The sequence below is a fragment of the Miscanthus floridulus genome, chromosome 19 (assembly GCF_019320115.1).
Source record: "Miscanthus floridulus cultivar M001 chromosome 19, ASM1932011v1, whole genome shotgun sequence".
Lineage (NCBI taxonomy): Eukaryota > Viridiplantae > Streptophyta > Magnoliopsida > Poales > Poaceae > Miscanthus > Miscanthus floridulus.
The window spans coordinates 111913573-111933243 of NC_089598.1; the positions used below are offsets into that span (position 1 = coordinate 111913573).

A 19671-nucleotide genomic window follows, 5' to 3' on the forward strand; every position below is an offset into this window, starting at 1 on the left:
CACCTGACAGTTGACAGACACCAAGCAACAATACGAGGGAAAGGGAAACCTGAAGAAGATTTTCTGGAAGAGGGGAGAGCTGAGCTGCTGACGAAAACGCAGTAAAGCAGGGGGGGGGGGGGGGGGGGGGGGGGGGTTGTGAACCCAAAATGGCGCGACACGACATCCCTGAGAAGTTTCCTTTCTCCTTCCTTGCTTCTCCAACTCATTTTCCTTGCCCTTGCCTCGTTGCTGCTCTCCTCTCCTCTGTCTTCTTCTATTCCTCTTCTATAAATAAAAGGGCTCCGGCCGCTAGATTCGGTGCAGAGTGCAGGCAGACATCATCGAGTGGTGTGCAATTCAGCCAGAGGGGCAGCCGGCCGCTGGAACTGCGAAGCCGTCACAGGCTCAGGCTGTGTGTGCCACTCGATCCAACACCAATCAATCCCTCCAGAGGTTCGGAAGGGCCATGGCCGCCGCTAGGATCGCCGCCTGCACCGCCTCCTCCCGCACCGCCTTCGCGTTCGCCTTGGCGGACGAGCCCGCGCCGCCGGAGACGCTGGACGTGGTGCGCCGGCAGCGCCAGCTCCTGCGCCGCGCCGCCGCGCTCTGCCTCGACCCCATCGCCGAGGAGACAGACGGCGGCGTCGATTCTGCCCCTTCCGACGTCCCCTCTTTCGGCGGCCAGAGCCAGAGCCAGAGCCAGACCACCACCTCCGCACTGCCGGCGCGGCCCTGAGGATCTGAACTGAACCCTCTCAAGAGTCAAGAGAGACAAGACCTTTCCTTTCTTTTGGGATCCTCAACCTCAAGACGAAGCAGTGTACTAAAATTGAGCATGATGCCCAGAATTGCAGTACACGTATGACATGTGTCGATCGGGATGGATATGGATTAGTAGTAGCTTAGGACAAGGACGGCGAGCGAGCTCCTTTTAGTAGATGTAGATGCGAAGGACGGAGCTTCATTTTTGCCTCTTTGTTAACTGTTCTATTATTTACAGGTGTTGTTCATCATCTTGTAAATTATTAAATGTTCATCATTACCAAGCTATAATATTGGAGCTATAATAGAAAAAAGGTTGACCATGTAATGTATTGTGTCAGATTTCTTTTCCACTTATAAGTATTTGCCTCTGCTATGTCTATGCATGTTCAGTCAATTGGCTACTAATCGCATCTGCTCTTGCACGAGAGTATACTTTAATCAATCATTAGCCACCTCGCCGCCGTAAAACACTCAGAGATGAGAGATGAGATGAGATGCCGTTTTTCCAGCGCCGAAGGCGGCTTCGGATGAATCCGCTTGCCGTGGCCCATCTTCGTCTTCGTCTCGTCCCAGCCCAGGCACGCGAACGCGACCCCGAAATCCCCCCGAATCGAACTTTGCTCCGACCCCGGCTCCGATCTTCTCCCATCTTCCCATCTCGGTCTCCTCCCCCAATCAGCAATCATCCCCAGCTCAAACTTCTAACCCCGCCCAAAACCCTACACCGGAGGAGGGATGGTCAAGAAGGCCTCAACCACCGCGCCAGCAGACGTCGAGGCCGACGAGCGCCGCCGCCTCCGCTTGCTCGCCTTCTCCAACGGCCTGCTCCATCGAGGCGACCCGGCAGCGCCGCGGGCGCCGCTCGTGCCGTCGGGTGCCGTCACGCGCCTGCAGGGCCGCGACGTCGTGCGCCGGGGCGGCCAGCGGAAGAGCCGCTACCTCTTCTCCTTCCCTGGCCTCCTCGCGCCAGCAGCCTCGGGCGGCCGGATCGGGGAGCTCGCCGACCTCGGCACCAAGAACCCCGTGCTGTACCTCGAGTTCCCACAGGTAACGGGTCGGGTCGGGTTGGGTCGGGACTCACCAAGCTTCCACCTTTCCAGTTCGGGGATTCAGGCCACCTGACCTGACCTGGAAATGTGATGAACATGTGAATCTTTTTCCCTTTCCGAGGAGGATGAGTGGTGGTTGCATTGCACCTGCAGGGAAGGATGAAGCTCTTCGGGACGCACGTTTACCCCAAGAACAAGTACCTCACGCTGCAGATGACCAGGTCAGCCAAGGGCGTCGTCTGTGAGGACGTCTTCGAGAGCCTGGTCAGTGTTGTCTGCATTACTTCAGCTCTCAGTTATGTGCAATTGCTCATTTCACGATCATCTTCAATTGCTGGATGCAGCTGTGCAAAACTCGCATCTTTTTACTGCCTAGATTAGATTTACATGTATAATTGTCAATTAATGCAATTCCTATGCTGCCAAATTCGCTTCAAGCCACTGAAATCTCACCAGATATGCTACCTGGTCATCGGAAATGCAGATTGTGTTTTCTGAAGCCTGCTGGGTTGGAACAAAGGAAGATAATCCGGAAGAGCTCAAGCTTGAGTTTCCAAAAGAATTCCAAAATGTTTGTGCTCTTTTCAAACCAGCCCATTTGTTGTCTTCTGCTTTCAGTTCTCTATGTGCCTATCATATATGCCTCTCCATTTTCAACTGATAGGATGGCACAGCAGCAGACTGTGATTTCAGAGGTGGTGCAGGTGCTGCCATCGATGAAGCAACTGGAAGCAAAGCTGGAAAGGAAATCGCAGAACCTCGTTCCCTGAAGTTTGCATCTGATGATGATGATGCTTCTGAGGGTTCAGATCATAAGGATGAGAATAACACACAGACTATGAGTGGAACACCAGTTAGACAGTCTGCTAGGAATGCAGGGAAAACCTTGAAAAGGTAAGACCCTTACACTCTCTTTGGCTGCTGACAGCTTCGTACGTTAATTGGTTTACTCATTGGCCTGTGAAGTCAAGTAATTAACAAACTCCTCCTTGCTGTCTTTATAGGTACACAGACTTATCTTCTGGAGGTGATTCGTCTGACAATGATGATGAAACTGCTGAGGTACCTGAGGACTTGGATGATACCATCTGAAATTTTACTTTTCTATATATAGGTTCAAGATTTTTAATGTCAAAATTTTGTCACACTGCGGCTTATTTTGCTGGCTATGCATAAAGGAGATGGAGAGTCCAGAAGTTAAGGATGAGAGTGAAAACGAAGACGTCAAACCTGCAGATTCTTCAACAGTGCGCCTCTCTAGTAAGAAGGAGCCTCTTGTTCAGGCTACTTTGTCTAGCATGTTCAAAAAGGCAGAAGAAAAAAAGGTGAGAGTGCGAAACCACCTAGATATGCATTCTTGCAAGGGAAGATTCACACTAGAGTTATTCATAGTTTCCCCTCTATCTACCACTAACAGACAACCAGTATGTCCATAGCTTTTTTTTAATCAGAAATGCTATACAACACACGTGTGTTTTAGCAAAAAAAAACACATGGATTTTAGTCCACAGGATCATTGCCTCGGTTACAACACTCAGGTTGTTTTGTTTCCTGGCGACACGCGATTTCCTGGCCGCTGGATTTGACACTCGATTTCCTGTGCTGTTTGATTTGTCTCGGCCGCTGCCGTCTGAGTTAGGCATACAGAGATACACGTACGTACCGTACCGTGAGGGGCGCAGCACTGGTCCATAAGGGGCGCAGGGAATACACGTACGTACCGACGTACCGTGTACGCCCGACGCGGGCCAGTAATACACGTACATACCGTGTACACGTGACGCGGGAATACACGTACGTATCTTTGTGTTATAATATATTGTCCTTGTGTTATAATATATTATTTTTTGTCCTTGTCTAACTATAAGAAAAAATATTGTGACTTGTTAATTGTTTTTGTGTCAACATATATATTAATTTTTGTCCTTATCTAACTATAGGAAAAAAATTGTGACTTGTTAATTGTCTTTGTGTTATAATATATTAATTTTTTTTGTCCTTGTCCAACTATAGAAAAAAAAATTGTGACTTGTTAATTGTCTTTGTGTCAACATATATATTAATTTTTTGCCCTTGTCTAACTATAGAAAAAATTATGACTTGTAAATTGTCTTTGTGTTATATATTATTTTTTTGTCCTTGTCTAACTATAGAAAAAAATTATGACTTGTTAGCCCTTGTTTAGTTCCACCCCAACTTCCAAAAAGTTGCTATAGTACCTGTCACATCGAATGTTTGCGGCCCGTGCATGGAGCATTAAATGTAGACGAAAAGAAAAACTAATTGCACAGTTTGGTGGGAAATTGCGAGACGAACGTTTTGAGCCTAATTAGTCCATGTTTGAACACTATTTGCCAAATAAAAACGAACGTGCTACAGTAGCCCCAAAATCCAAATTTCTCCAACTAAACAAGGGCTTAATTGTCTTTGTGTCAACATATACATTAATTTTTTGTCCTTGTCTAACTATAGAAAAAAAAATTTGTGGCTTGTTATATTAATTTGTTGTGACTTGTTAATCGTGTGGGCAGCCGTTTGATTTAAATCTAACGTTGTTAGATATCGTGTGCTACTTTCCTCTGAAACAACCGAAGTTTGGTCCTGACAAAAATCGTGTGTTTTACACTAATCTAACAACCGAGTGCTAGGTCCTCGTGAAACACACGGGTGTAGCATAGACAGACTCTTTTTAATAACTATATGTCCATAGCTTTAACCTAACTCGATTGCACTGAAGCAACACCACATTCTACAAGGATGTTTCCATGTTAAATGTGTCTATTTACATTTGTTGTCAAGAAATTGAACTCATTATCACATACTTATTCCTGTTTCAGAGATCTATAAAGAGTCCTAAAGGGTCCCCTGCAACCAAAGGTTCTGTGTTTTATCACCTCTCTATGTTCCTTATCAATAAATGCATTCTGAAAAGAAGCTTTTTTGAAAACTAAATTTGTAATTGCCACTTATCTTTAGGTGCTGCTGCTAAGAAGCAGCGAGCAAGTCCAATGGCAAAACAGCCAGCAGGGATCAAGAAGGGTAGGTTCACTGTTGTGACAAGCATCTTCTGTAGTAGACATCTACTGACATTAGTGTGCTAGCATTTGATGTAAGCATCCAAAGGCATTTTCTCAGTTTCACTTGGGAAGATGTGTGCTAGTAGTAGTACAAGTGAAGACCTCTAGGGTTGTCGCGAGATAAGCTTTCAGTTTGATATATATAGGCTGGGGACACTAACCAGTGTGTTTTCTGAATGCAGCTAGCGGAACACGGGGAAAGAAGAAACCAAAGGTACCATTTAATGGAATTCTATATTGCTTGCCCTTGGTAGATGAATTTCAAGTGTTGGTCATTGTTTGCTTTCTCTATATAAATGCATATTTGATTGAGGACCTTTGGCCATTTCATTGTGTTACAGGTGGAAGAAGATGAAATCGAAGAGCTCTCAAGTTCCTCCCAGGTTTATTGCTAGCTTGCATCAGCTGAACTGAAATTTGCATCATGTTATTTGTTACATGTAGCATTTTAGCAGCGAGTTTCCTTACAAGAAACCGTGCATTTCACTACATCACGTATACCTAATATTTTGAGCACAAAGGCTATGCATACTTACCTATGTAATTACAAATGGTACAGAATAATGCCGCAGATGATGATAGTGACGAGGACTGGGCCGAGTAATGCCCTTGTAGATGAATCACATCTCATGCATGGCAGCATGGGTACAGAAGGATGGGTTGGCAAAGAATGCGTAATTGATGTGCAGTTGAACAGAAGGATGGATTGGGAGGATGGCACAGAAACTGCTGTTTTCATCGACTGATTGGTGTCTGATGACTGATATAGAATGTGGATACCCTGATCTGTCGTCAAGCTGAGTTTACGAAACGTTCGATTACATTTGTTAGTCAGTCTCTGACTTGTTTGTAGTAGGAACACACACATACACGACCAATTCGAGGTGGTGATGGGGTTGCACACCTGAACTAGCCATTCTCATTCATCTGTCTGTACACTGTTCCTTTGTGTGGCTGATTGATTCAGTGGCAAGAACACGAGAGATTAATTGTTTTTTGAAGGGTACATGAAAGATTAATGAATATGAAGCTGATGGATTAGGCAAATTACCATGACAATACTCGTAACATGTTTGTGACGAGTCACTTTAGTTGCACTGCATTAGTTGAAGTCGCTGAAAAGAGGACGCGAAAGCAAATATTCGGGAACAGTTTATTTTTGCAAGGGTAAATCTGGAGATAAGACCAGAATAAGGCAAACACCAATTCAAACTCCGTTTCAATGTTAATCAACTACTTTAGTATGTCACAAATAATTGACAGACAATTGACACGTTCTGGACAAGATCTGTAAAAAAATTGAACTTTGATTATAGTCAAAACTTTAGAACTTCTTTTGAAAATGAATTATAAACTATAAATAATTTAACGTGAAACGTAAGAAATAAAGTCAAATATGTCTGGAAAATCACTTCTAGTATTTTTCAAACTTTAACATATCCATAATTATATTCTGATAGAACATGGTCAATAGCAGCTCAAACAGTACAAAAATGAAAAACGAAAGTATTCTTGACCAGAGATAAGTGTACAGAGGGGGCAATAAAACAGAATCAGGTAAGCACACATGGTGCAAAGAGTATTTGCACGGCACAACACTGATTTCACTAGTTCACAATGGGTAAAGCAACAAAAGATGTTGATACAATAATTGCCGTTGCCGATCCGCTGGTAGCAACACTTAAATAAAGATAGAGAATTAAACAAAACAACGACATCGTTGGAGCTGGCTGTACATTCCTTCTAGTTGTATGATGGAGTACGGAACTGGCGACGAGAACGAGACACCATCATCACGCGAGAACAAGAAGCCGTCATCAGGTCGTACAGTCTACGAAGGGTCTTCTCTAGAGAGGACACCATCATCCGTCCAAAATATACGGGGCAACTCGTGCTGGAGCACGAAAGGAAACAGAGCACGTCTTGAGGCTCTGTTCTCAATATTGAGCTGCCTGCAATGGTCTTCAAGCAATTCTAGAGTGCAACATCCATTGACACAGAACTTCATGACCTCAAGGAACCTGGCTCTCTCAACAAAGAACTTTGCGAAATCAACCTGTGGCTTCTCTCCTCTGTTCGCTTGTCTTATGAGTTGTACTTTTTTAGCGAACGAACAGTATTTTTCTCTCACAACAAATCAGTGAACAGTACTTTTCAGCATGCCTTTTCAGCCAAACGAAGCAGATGGATCGCAGTGCACAGCGTCTTTCGGACCGGTCGTCTTCCAGCTGGTGTAACAGTAGAACTGAAAATAACACCAACATATTATACAAGCCAGCAGCGGGTGGTAAATTTGTAACACCCTAGGTGTTTGGCTTCCACATAATTGCATTTCATTTCATAAACATGTGCTTCATCTATGTCATCATGCCATTTGTCACTGAAACATGCATATGCAACATTTGCATATTCTGTCTGTTCATACTTTCTTGCTTATGAATGGTAGTAGTGCAAAAATGTGAATGCAACATTAATTTCTCATACCTGGAAACATGGCACCATGGTAGGAATGTGGCAAGTTAAGCTTGCAACAAAAGTCATGCAACATATGAAACATTGCATTGCAACATATGAGTGAATTGCTTGTTTTAGTTGCTTTTATCACACGTGATCTTTATAAGTGGTATAACAATTTTGTAAAGTGGTTGATCATGGTCTATTACACCTTAACTTCACTTAGGTTACTTGTTGGAACATTGTTCATGTAGATCAAAATGACCAAAATGCCCTCAAGTGAAGGTTTGACTAGTTTTGACCCTTGGATTGTCACTGTTTGACTGATTCAAATGACCAACTTAGAAACCTTGCATGGCTTTACACTCTTTACAAAAGTTGTAGCTAATTTATTAAGGAACAAAAGTTGTTTTATGGTCAACTCATGAAAATGTGTGGAACATGGTCAAACATGGCCCACAAGTCAGATGTCCATGTTGTTTTCACTGAAAAAAATTGTCTAAGTCCTAAACTGCAATTTCAGTTGGATCAGGTCAACTTTGGCTTCATTTAACTAGCTGATCCATGGCGAATTAGGGCATGGTCCTTGAAGAGAAATGGTAGAGGGATGGTACATCTACAATTTTCTTGTATACTGTTTTTACAAACGAGCAACGGATTAGTCAGGATAATGTGTTGAAGTGGCGCTGTCAGTCATCGTTGATGAAACCTGAATCGCTGTTTTCTAGAAATCGGTCAGTGACCGTCATGGCCGACCGGTTCAGAATCCGCTGGCCGCGTGGCGCCACTCGTCGCCGCTCGCCTGAGCGCGCAGGCCACGCGCCGTGGACGCCCTGGCACGGACAGCCGCGTCTTGAAGCCACCCCACGCCTGCCCGACCGAGTCGCCAGCCCCAGTTTGCATTTCTCGCCTCCCGCAGCGCAGCACCGAAGCCGCCCGCCATTGCCGCTGGAACTTCGCCCTCGCCTAGCTCCCGCGTCTTGGCAAAAACGCGTTGCCCAGCTTACCCAGAGCCCCGCCGTGATCCCCTCTTCCTTTTCCACCGTGCTAGCAAGTCAATCGTGCATCGGTGAGGGCCAATCGCCGACTTTTTCCCCCACCACCGCCTTGTCGGACCTCGCCGGAGTAGCGCTCCTCGCGGCCAGTGCTCCTCGCGTCCTCCCATTCCCTCCTCTGGCTCGCTTTAGGTCATAGGAGCACCACCGAAGCCCGTAGGGTCACCGTAGGGACCTTGACGCCGTAGCGTCGTCGGAGCCGGTCCTGCCAGCGGCCGTGCGCCGCCATTGCTCGTCGCCGACCCTATAGCCATGCCAAAAGCTTCAATCTAGGGCACGGCTAGTTGCGCATTGCTGTAGTGAGCACCGTAACGCCGTTGGTCTCGCCGGAGAAGCCACCGACGGCGAGTCCCGCCGTCGTCTTCTTCCTTCCCCTGCTTCTCTCTCTGACGCGCGGGTCCACCTTGTCAGCCGCCGTGGCCGAGGCGGGAGCCCAGCGTGGGCCGCTCCATTGTCTGGGCCGCGCCAGCGTCGCTCGCGGGCCGCCGTTCCTCGGGCCGGCCCAACAGCTGTGGCTGTGATTTGTTTCATTATTTCGTTTTGCTTTGTTATTTCACAGATTTGTGTTGATATTCAAAAATAGGTATTTCCTAGTATATAGATCCAAATGTTATGGTTCTAATTTTGTTGAGTTCCTAGTATTGTCTAGTATTTAATAAAAATATTATATGAGCACATGTTTTAGAAATTCTGGATAAATTAAATAGGACTTTAAAATATGTTTTTGGATACATGCAAACTTGTTTGAATTTTATCTTGAGTTTCTGTGGTCCTAAAATGATGAAATTTTGTGGGTGATCTATTATTGCTTAGTAGAATCACTGGTTAAAATTTCAGAGCTAGTGCATGTATAGTTTTTAAGTTATAGAATTTCTTTTTATCAATGGATGGATCTTGTGTGAATTTTCATAATTTTTCTATAGATCCAGTGTAGGTAAAATTTGGTGAGTAAGGTTCTTATGCTAGAATGATGCTAGGAAAAATGTGAAATCTGTTGCTTGACACTTTTCATTAGGGTTTCCTAATTATGCTAAAAATGGACATACCACTTGTTATTTTGGATACAGCAAGTTCTGCTTGCTCAATGGATTTGAAATTTTTATGGTAGTCTATGTGAAGCATGAGATAGCTACTGTAATTTTTGTAGATTTTTATGAATAGTTTTACTATATATTGCTTTAATCACCTAATTAACTAAATAAATTGGAAAATGATATTAAATAATTTATTTAGAAGTCAGCACCATACTTTCTAGTGTTCCTCTGGTATGTGCAATAAGTTGGTAAGCTTGGTTTGGTCAAATTAGGCTTTTGCATCATCGTTAAATAAATAAGTTAGTAACCCTGCCGTTCTGGATAAATTCTAGGTTACTGGAATTCGTTTTGGTTAACGTAAGTATCATGCTGTGATGTTTACAATTGTTTTGTTGAGAATATCATAAGCTTTCCAGAATGTCCTCATACAAGTCATTGGGAATTGTAGAACTCTGGTTGTGATTGAATTAAGGGACTACTTGTATGCATACGAAGCTTTAAATGTTAAATTATGTATACCGTTACTATTTCTAAGTTTATGGTAATGTTCTTAGGTGTTAGGCCTTTAACTGAAGATGAGCAGCTTTACCTTAGGTTATGCAAGTTAGGTAAGTCGATCTTGTTCTTCAAGTTAAGATTAGATACATGTTTAAAGTGATTTGAATAGAGCTATTCTTAATCGGTAAACGAGTGTCCAGTGATGTTTCGTTAAACACTTACTGTGATTCATTCATCATGAGCATCATGTCATTCCTTATGCATCCATGATATTTATCTTGTGCATCGGCATGCAATAGGTGTTCCGGAGGGAGTTACGCTTCTGGAATTCGAGCCAGTACTTCCGGAGGAGCAGCAGCAAGCTCAGGAGCAGGAGGTGCAGGTCCCCGAAGAAGGAGTCAACGAAGAAGTTCTTGAGTGCCCCGATCACCAACCTTCATCTTTTCTGAAAGGCAAGCCCCGGAGCATTCTAAGACTCCTATGTTTTCAAAATGGTTACTTTGAGTATCTTTATTTATTGATGCATTAAGTGATAGGAATTGGATGTGAACACTTGTTGCATATATATCTATTCCTTGGCCAGTATACGTACCCTGAATCCTATTTAGGTCCAGGAGCGAATCAAAGCTTAGCCATGCTTAGACCGGTAAAAGTCGGGTGATTTCCTGTCACCTGCATATTAGAAAAATGTCTGATCACGGTTGGCTATAATCGCTATCGTGGAGAATAACCATGTGTTAATAATGAATTGTGACCGGGCGGGAGGTCGATAGAGAAGCAACAAGGCAAGGAGGTCTTGGTTGTGGATCTATCCCCGTCTGTGTCGGTTAAGGACCGATTCGCTGTACGTCCTCATGTCATGTTGAACGCATGCCTATCACTTAGTTGGCCGGATAACTCGTTCCGACCGCGAAGCCGAGTAGCTCAACTCAGGCCGGAAGACCGAGAAGTGAAAGTGCGCACCCTGGCGGTAGTAAGGATGTGCGGGGAGCTATTGGCGTAAGTCCGAGGTGAGATTGACCACCTGGCAGAGTGGACTCCCTGAGGGTGCGGCGCTGCTCGGAGCCGCGATTCCTGAGATGTACCAAAGGTGACCTAAGGACTGCCTTCGCGAGGTATGCCTGGGTTTGTGTTAGGAATACCCCTCCAGCTGGATAGGAATCGATTCGAATCGCCGTCTCTCCCGGATAGTGAGAACTTGACTGAGCAGCGGCAACGTAGATGCACTTAATTGAACTTGATGGTTAAATTGATGATGATGATGATACAACATTATACCGGATATGGTTACTAATGTTTGGAGTTAATCAATTGCTTGCTCTAGTACAGGTGCTAATCTAGTTGATAGGTTAATATTGTTAAATTGCTGCTTACTCATAAAGCAAATTATGCTCTCATATCACTAAAGCTTTTATGCAAAATGGTTGTCAAGCTAGATCCACCGATAAAGCCTTGCATAATCCTTGGTGTCATTTATTTCTGGTTTACGACGGGTAAGTCTAGCTGAGTACCTTCTCGTACTCAGGGTTTATTCCCCCTTGTTGCAGATGACGTGCTATATAACGGCTACTGCAAGTATTGTCTCCACCCTGCGGGGGATGAAGACTAGATCATGGGCATGATCATCTATATTATCTTATCTTACTGCTTTTGCTGGAGATGACTTTGGTACTGGCTTGTATTTGAACTAAGTGTGTGTGATGGTGTTAAACTACTTTGCTTCCGCTATTTGTGAACTCGTTTTGTAATAACTATGTGTACTCTGATGTATGTGGTACTTATGAACTACTTGTGAAATGGATGTAACATGTGGCTTGTTATGTTGAATTACTGTGATCTTGGTTGTATACAAGTTGGTTTGAAATCCTTCGTGGTTTCAGTTGACTACCGGGTTTATATGGGTGCAAGTATGACGGTTTGATCACTCCGGTGATTGCTTTTGTACTTGTGCTCTTATAAATTGGTCGGTTCCGTTACAGCTGGTATCAGAGCTAGATTCAACATTAAACATGTCATATGTGTATTTAAAACAAAAGCTTTTGTTTGTAAAAATCAGTTTTGACAACTTATAGCTACATATATAGGTGTTCAAATCTGAAATTTTATCTAGGTGTGCCAGTTGTCATATCCTCTATGCCCAAATAAGGACTTTCAGGTGGCTTATTTAAGTAATGACTTTTGGGGGGGTAATTGCTTTCATTTTATTTCGTCGTCCATACGGCGTGCTATGGTATGGATGCCATCCGCTTGGATGGTAATGTATGGATCAATTGCCTCTACGCCCAGGTAAAGTGAGTTGTGAGAGCATGATCGTCCAACTGTCGGTCTAGGGGAGAGTTAGTTTTGGTTACCGGAATGTTTACATGTTGCACACATGTACATATGAAGGTACTTAATTGTGGGTGTATCAATCGGGTAGCTTTGGATACCGAAGTATATATATCCGGGGATGTATATATGGAGAGTATCTTAGTTTACTGCTTTCATTGCATACTTATTTCTTTTGTTGGGATGGGCTGCAATGAAATTTTCTGCAGGTACACTAACAACGCAACGCGTAGCTCGACTAGATACGTATATGAGAGAACGTATGTATGCCACCGTCTATGTCGCTAGAATGTTAAATTTTCTTAAGATTCGTGAGGACGTACGGAACGTGCATGCATCATGTTTACTCATGCCATTACATTTTTGCATCACTCCCTCCCTTATCTAATTATTCCGTTATAGTTTCTCATCCTGTAAGGTAATCCTCTCACACCCAAGTTGCAATGCTACTACTGATGGCCGCACTAGCACTACCGCCCTGGAGCAGTCTCGTTATACTTAGATGAAATTTCTGAAACTTGAAGTTGATCAAAAATTTGGCATATGAGCGGATGCATCGCATGAATGTGCGGAGTAAAGTTATGGCGATGTTATGAGGATGAATTATTGTGCCTCTGTTTATTGTATGAAATTAATCTCTCCAATAAGTTCAGTTTGGCATAATTCTACAATTCGTCTGCAATGTATCTGACATCGTCCATCATTACTCATAAATGCGCTTCTGCAGATGTCGCGCAATCTGCGTTCAGGCCGTGGTGGGGGTAGTGGTGATGATGATCTTCCACCGCCACCATCGCCCACACCGTCTGATCTGTTGGCTATGCTCGTGGAAGGTCAGCGTGCGTTGGGGGATGCTATGCGTACCATGGCCCAGCATCAAGCCCAGGGCCGCAATCAACGATAGGGACCAGAGCCCAACCAGTTTAGTGATTTCAAGGAATTCCAAGATACCAAGCCACCCGTCTTCAAGGAAGCTGAAGAGCCGCTCCAAGCAGAAGAGTGGCTAAACACGCTTGAGCACAAGTTCCGTTTGCTCAGGGTGACAGAGCAGATGAAGGCGGAGTATGCTTCGCATCAGCTACAAGGACCAGCAGGTATATGGTGGCGACATTATCGGTCCACCCTACCAGAAAATGCCCAGATCACTTGGAATCGATTCCTAGGAGGCTTTCAAGAGTCATTATATTCCTCCCGGGTTGATGGCCATAAAGCACAATGAGTTTATGAAGTTGGTGCAGGGCACCAAGACACTCACTGAATATCTTCATGCCTTCAACCATCTGGCAAGGTATGCTCCAGAATTCGTTGATTCAGAAGCAAAGAAAATCGCCAGCTTTAAGAGAGGGCTTAGTCCCAAACTGATGAAGTCCATGGGGAACAACAAAAGTATCACTTTCAATGAGTTCGTAAGTGATGCTCTTACTCAAGAGAATAACGATAATGTCTATGCTGCTTCCAAAAGTCGCAAGAGGGTCTTTGAGGCAGGTGTCTCTCAGGCTAGAGCTCCTAGTAGCGAAGACTCAGTTTCGCCCACCGACTACAGCCGTTCGGTACCGGCCGCCACAAAAGAAGAATCAGGCAAAGACTAGGGTTCAAGAAGGCATTCACTGTACCTCTTCCAAAGGGTACCACAGGACCTAGAAATTCTTTTGTTCCGCCAGCTAATAGGCCCTGCTGGAATTGTGGCAGGACAGGTCATTGGTCCAAGAATTGTCCGTATCCTCAGAAGAACAATCAGAAGCAAGGGAATTCTGGTGCTCGTCAAGGACATGTTAACTACACCAACGTGACCGAGATACCCTCAGGAGAGGTGGTCACCGTGGGTAAGTTTCTTGTGAATCACCATCCGGCAAGTTGTACTATTTGATTCTGGTGCTTCGCATTCATTTATGAGTCCAGCTTTTGCATCAAAATACAATCAGAAGGTAATTACAGTATCCACGGGTAGTTATTGCATTAGTGCAGCTGGAAGTAATATTTCGACCAATCAAATAGTGCTGGGGGTGAGTATTGAAATCGAGGGACGAGTGTTTATGGCCGACGTGGTAGTTCTACCGGGATTAGGGATAGATGTAATCTTGGGAATGAAGTGGATGAGCGGTCATGGAGTGCTCATTGATACTTCCACTAGGGTCGTTATGTTGCGGGATCCTATCAGCAATGAAGCCTTCCTTGTGCCACTTCCCAGAGAGCTAGAACTCCACAACACTGCTAATGCTATCCAGACCCCGAGAATTGAGGAAGTCCCAGTAGTATGTGAATTTCCAGATGTATTTCCTGATGATCTACCTGGTTTACCGCCGGATCGAGATATTGAATTCAAGATCGAGTTAGTGCCGGGCACTGCACCTATTTCTAGAAGGCCTTATAGGATGCCGCCCAATGAGTTAGCAGAGCTTAAAGTACAGTTACAAGATCTGTTAGAGAAAGGTCTTATCCGACCTAGTGCTTCTCCCTGGAGTTGTCCTGCTATATTTGTGAAGAAGAAGGACAAGTCATTGCGCATGTGTGTGGATTATCGTCCACTCAATGCGGTGACAATCAAGAACAAGTACCCATTGCCCCGCATTGATATTTTGTTTGATCAGTTGTCTAAGGCAAAGGTATTCTCTAAAATTGATTTGAGATCTGGTTATCATCAGATAAAGATTAGACCGGAGGATGTGCCTAAGACCGCTTTCTCCACCAGATACGGGTTGTATGAGTATCTGGTTATGTCTTTCGGCCTGACCAATGCTCCTGCATACTTCGTATATCTGATGAATTCTGTGTTCATGGAAGAACTAGGACAAATTTGTAGTTGTCTTCATTGATGACATCTTAATCTTTTCTGTAAATGCTGAAGAACATGCCGAGCATCTGAGAGTTGTTTTATCCAGGCTACGAGAGCATAAGCTTTATGCCAAGTTCAGTAAATGTGAGTTTTGGCTTAAGAAAGTACCTTTCTTAGGTCATGTGTTGTCCGATGAAGGGATTTCGGTTGATCCGTCTAAGGTGCAAGAAGTCATGAATTGGAAAGCACCAACTTCAGTACATGAGATCAGAAGTTTCCTTGGTTTGGCTGGGTATTATCGTCGATTCATCCTAGATTTCTCTAAGGTAGCCAAGCCCATGACCAGGTTGCTTCAAAAAGATGTAAAGTTTGTTTGGACTCCAGAGTGTGAGACTGCTTTTTGCACTTTGAGGACCTTGTTGACATCAGCTCCTGTGTTGGCACAACCTGACATCGAGAAACCTTTTGATGTGTTTTGTGATGCATCAGGTACCGGTTTAGGATGTGTCCTTATGTAGGAAGGTCGAGTTATCGCCTATGCCTCACGTCAGCTAAGGAAGCATGAAGCTAATTATCCAACTCATGATCTTGAGTTAGCGGCGGTTGTGCATGCTTTGAAGATTTGGAGGCATTACTTGCTCGGTAACATGTGCCATATTTATACCGATCATAAAAGTCTCAAGTATATATTCACTCAACCAGAATTGAACATGAGACAGAGAAGATGGCTAGAGTTGATTAAAGATTATAACTTAGAAGTTCATTATCATCCGGGTAAAGCAAATGTTGTTGCCGATGCTTTGAGTAGGAAATCTCACTGTAATTCTCTCTTGGAGGCAGATTATCATTTGGCGCATCTGTTACATCCTGCTGTGTTGCACAGTATTACCCTTAATTGCTCTCTAGAAAGTAAAATCATCGAGCTTCAGAAAACCGATGTGGGTGTGTTCCACATCAAAAGAAAGATGAAGGAACAAGAGACAAAACACTTTCGTATTGATGAGAAGGGTGTTCTATGGTTTAAGGATAGACTGGTAGTACCGAAGGACAAAGAGCTTAGAAACCAAATCTTAGAAGAAGCTCACTCATCCAAGTTATCTATCCACCCGGGAAGTAGTAAAATGTATCAAGATTTGAAATCTCGCTTTTGGTGGACCAAGATGAAGAAAGAAATCGCAGCTTATGTTGCAAGGTGCGACAATTGTTGTAGAGTCAAAGCAATTCACATGAAGCCTGCTGGACTTCTCCAACCATTGTCTATACTAGGATGGAAGTGGGAAGAGATTAGTATGGATTTTATTGTTGGACTTCCCCCTACCCAAAAGAATTTTAATTCCATATGGGTGATAGTGGATCGTTTAACAAAGTCTGCTCATTTCATACCAGTTAGGGTTGACTATCGGCCAAGTGACTATGCTGAGCTATATTTTAACCAGATAGTACGTCTCCATGGTGTTCCTAGAACCATTGTATCTGACAGAGGACCTCAGTTCACCGCTCGTTTTTGGGAACAACTGCATAAGATGATAGGGACCAACTTAGTTAGAAGTTCTGCTTATCATCCCCAAACCTCCGACAGACGGAGCGGGTGAATCAAATATTGGAAGACATGTTAAGAGCTTGCGTCATATCATCCAAAGGTTCATGGGATAAGTGGTTACCCTTGGCTGAATTTTCCTATAATAATAGTTATCAAGAAAGCATCAAGATGGCCCCGTTCGAGGCGTTGTATGGTCGCAAGTGTAGAACTCCTTTGAACTGGGTTGAATCGGGAGAAAGGAGATACTACGGCATTGATTTTGTTGAAGAGGCTGAACAACAAGTCCGCACTATCCAAAAACATATGAAAGCCGCTCAAGCTAGGCAGAAAAGTTATGCGGATAAAAGAAGGAAGCCCATTGAGTTTGAAGTGGGTGATCACGTTTATCTGAAGGTATCACCGATGAAAGGTGTGCAGCGATTCGGAGTAAAGAGAAAGCTTGCACCTAGGTATGTAGGTCCATATCCGATCATAGAGAAGAGTGGGAATGTAGCTTACAAGATAGAGTTACCTTACGAGATGAGAGCTATCTTCAATGTTTTTCATGTATCTCAATTGAAGAAATGTCTCCGTGTTCCTGAAGAAAGAGTTTCACTTCGAGACGTCAAGTTGAAATTAGATTTATCCTATGAAGAAAGACCAGTGCGGGTTACCGACACGAGAGAAAGAGTAACCCGGAATCATGTGGTTAAGTTCTACAAGGTTATGTGGAGTAACCAGGGTAGTGAGAGCGATGCAACGTGGGAGCGGGAAGATTATTTGAAGGATGTATACCCTACCTTTTATTCAAAATGGTACGCTTTTCAAATCTCGGGGCGAGATTTTTATAAGGGGGGAGGGCTGTAACACCCTAGGTGTTTGGCTTCCACATAATTGCATTTCATTTCATAAACATGTGCTTCATCTATGTCATCATGCCATTTGTCACTGAAACATGCATATGCAACATTTGCATATTCTGTCTGTTCATACTTTCTTGCTTATGAATGGTAGTAGTGCAAAAATGTGAATGCAACATTAATTTCTCATACCTGGAAACATGGCACCATGGTAGGAATGTGGCAAGTTAAGCTTGCAACAAAAGTCATGCAACATATGAAACATTGCATTGCAACATATGAGTGAATTGCTTGTTTTAGTTGCTTTTATCACACGTGATCTTTATAAGTGGTATAACAATTTTGTAAAGTGGTTGATCATGGTCTATTACACCTTAACTTCACTTAGGTTACTTGTTGGAACATTGTTCATGTAGATCAAAATGACCAAAATGCCCTCAAGTGAAGGTTTGACTAGTTTTGACCCTTGGATTGTCACTGTTTGACTGATTCAAATGACCAACTTAGAAACCTTGCATGGCTTTACACTCTTTACAAAAGTTGTAGCTAATTTATTAAGGAACAAAAGTTGTTTTATGGTCAACTCATGAAAATGTGTGGAACATGGTCAAACATGGCCCACAAGTCAGATGTCCATGTTGTTTTCACTGAAAAAAATTGTCTAAGTCCTAAACTGCAATTTCAGTTGGATCAGGTCAACTTTGGCTTCATTTAACTGCTGATCCATGGCGAATTAGGGCATGGTCCTTGAAGAGAAATGGTAGAGGGATGGTACATCTACAATTTTCTTGTATACTATTTTTACAAACGAGCAACGGATTAGTCAGGATAATGTGTTGAAGTGGCGCTGTCAGTCATCGTTGATGAAACCTGAATCGCTGTTTTCAGAAATCGGTCAGTGACCGTCATGGCCGACCGGTTCAGAATCCGCTGGCCACGTGGCGCCACTCGTCGCCGCTCGCCTGAGCGCGCAGGCCACGCGCCGTGGATGCCCTAGGCACGGACAGCCGCGTCTTGAAGCCACCCCACGCCTGCCCGACCGAGTCGCCAGCCCCAGTTTGCATTTCTCGCCTCCCGCAGCGCAGCACCGAAGCCGCCCGCCATTGCCGCCGGAACTTCGCCCTCGCCTAGCTCCCGCGTCTTGGCAAAAACGCGTTGCCCAGCTTACCCAGAGCCCCGCCGTGATCCCCTCTTCCTTTTCCACCGTGCTAGCAAGTCAATCGTGCATCGGTGAGGGCCAATCGCCGACTTTTTCCCCCACCACCGCCTTGTCGGACCTCGCCGGAGTAGCGCTCCTCACGGCCAGTGCTCCTCGCGTCCTCCCATTCCCTCCTCTGGCTCGCTTTAGGTCATAGGAGCACCACCGAAGCCCGTAGGGTCACCGTAGGGACCTTGACGCCGTAGCGTCGTCGGAGCCGGTCCTGCCGCGGCCGTGCGCCTGCCATTGCTCGTCGCCGACCCTATAGCCATGCCAAAAGCTTCAATCTAGGGCACGGCTAGTTGCGCATTGCTATAGTGAGCACCGTAACGCCGTTGGTCTCGCCGGAGAAGCCACCGACGGCGAGTCCCGCCGTCGTCTTCTTCCTTCCCTGCTTCTCTCTCTAACGCGCGGGTCCGCCTTGTCAGCCGCCGTGGCCGAGGCAGGAGCCCAGCGTGGGCCGCTCCATTGTCTGGGCCGCGCCAGCATCGCTCGCGGGCCACCATTCCTCGGGCCGGCCCAACAGCTGTGGCTGTGATTTGTTTCATTATTTCGTTTTGCTTTGTTATTTCACAGATTTGTGTTGATATTCAAAAATAGGTATTTCCTAGTATATAGATCCAAATGTTATGGTTCTAATTTTGTTGAGTTCCTAGTATTGTCTAGTATTTAATAAAAATATTATATGAGCACATGTTTTAGAAATTCTGGATAAATTAAATAGGACTTTAAAATATGTTTTTGGATACATGCAAACTTGTTTGAATTTTATCTTGAGTTTTGTGGTCCTAAAATGATGAAATTTTGTGGGTGATCTATTATTGCTCAGTAGAATCACTGGTTAAAATTTCAGAGCTAGTGCATGTATAGTTTTTAAGTTATAGAATTTCTTTTTATCAATGGATGGATCTTGTGTGAATTTTCATAATTTTTCTATAGATCCAGTGTAGGTAAAATTTGGTGAGTAAGGTTCTTATGCTAGAATGATGCTAGGAAAAATGTGAAATCTGTTGCTTGACACTTTTCATTAGGGTTTCCTAATTATGCTAAAAATGGACATACCACTTGTTATTTTGGAT

General features: G+C 44.2%; 2 protein-coding genes across 6 annotated transcripts; both read left to right on the top strand.

Annotated features, from left to right (window-relative positions):
* Window positions 1–238: 238 nt before the first annotated feature.
* On the top strand, window positions 239–1037 carry LOC136526785 (uncharacterized). The gene has a single exon (XM_066519375.1). The coding sequence runs from the start codon at window positions 449–451 to the stop codon at window positions 716–718; it is 270 nt and encodes an 89-aa protein (XP_066375472.1). The 5' UTR covers window positions 239–448; the 3' UTR covers window positions 719–1037.
* A 111-nt stretch (window positions 1038–1148) lies between these two features.
* On the top strand, window positions 1149–7167 carry LOC136526783 (DNA-binding protein RHL1). 5 transcript variants are annotated; one of them, XR_010776580.1, is made up of 11 exons: window positions 1149–1794; window positions 1950–2060; window positions 2281–2367; window positions 2461–2690; window positions 2801–2858; window positions 2975–3121; window positions 4634–4673; window positions 4773–4905; window positions 5056–5087; window positions 5215–5256; window positions 5433–7167. XR_010776580.1 is itself a non-coding variant. In XM_066519372.1 (11 exons), the coding sequence occupies exons 1-11, from the start codon at window positions 1483–1485 to the stop codon at window positions 5475–5477; spliced, it is 1167 nt and encodes a 388-aa protein (XP_066375469.1). In that variant the 5' UTR covers window positions 1149–1482; the 3' UTR covers window positions 5478–7167. The 5 variants fall into 5 exon arrangements, 3 of the variants coding, with proteins under 3 accessions (XP_066375469.1, XP_066375470.1, XP_066375471.1); XM_066519372.1 differs by having other exon boundaries at window positions 4773–4835; XM_066519373.1 differs by having other exon boundaries at window positions 2978–3121; window positions 4773–4835.
* Window positions 7168–19671: the final 12504 nt, after the last annotated feature.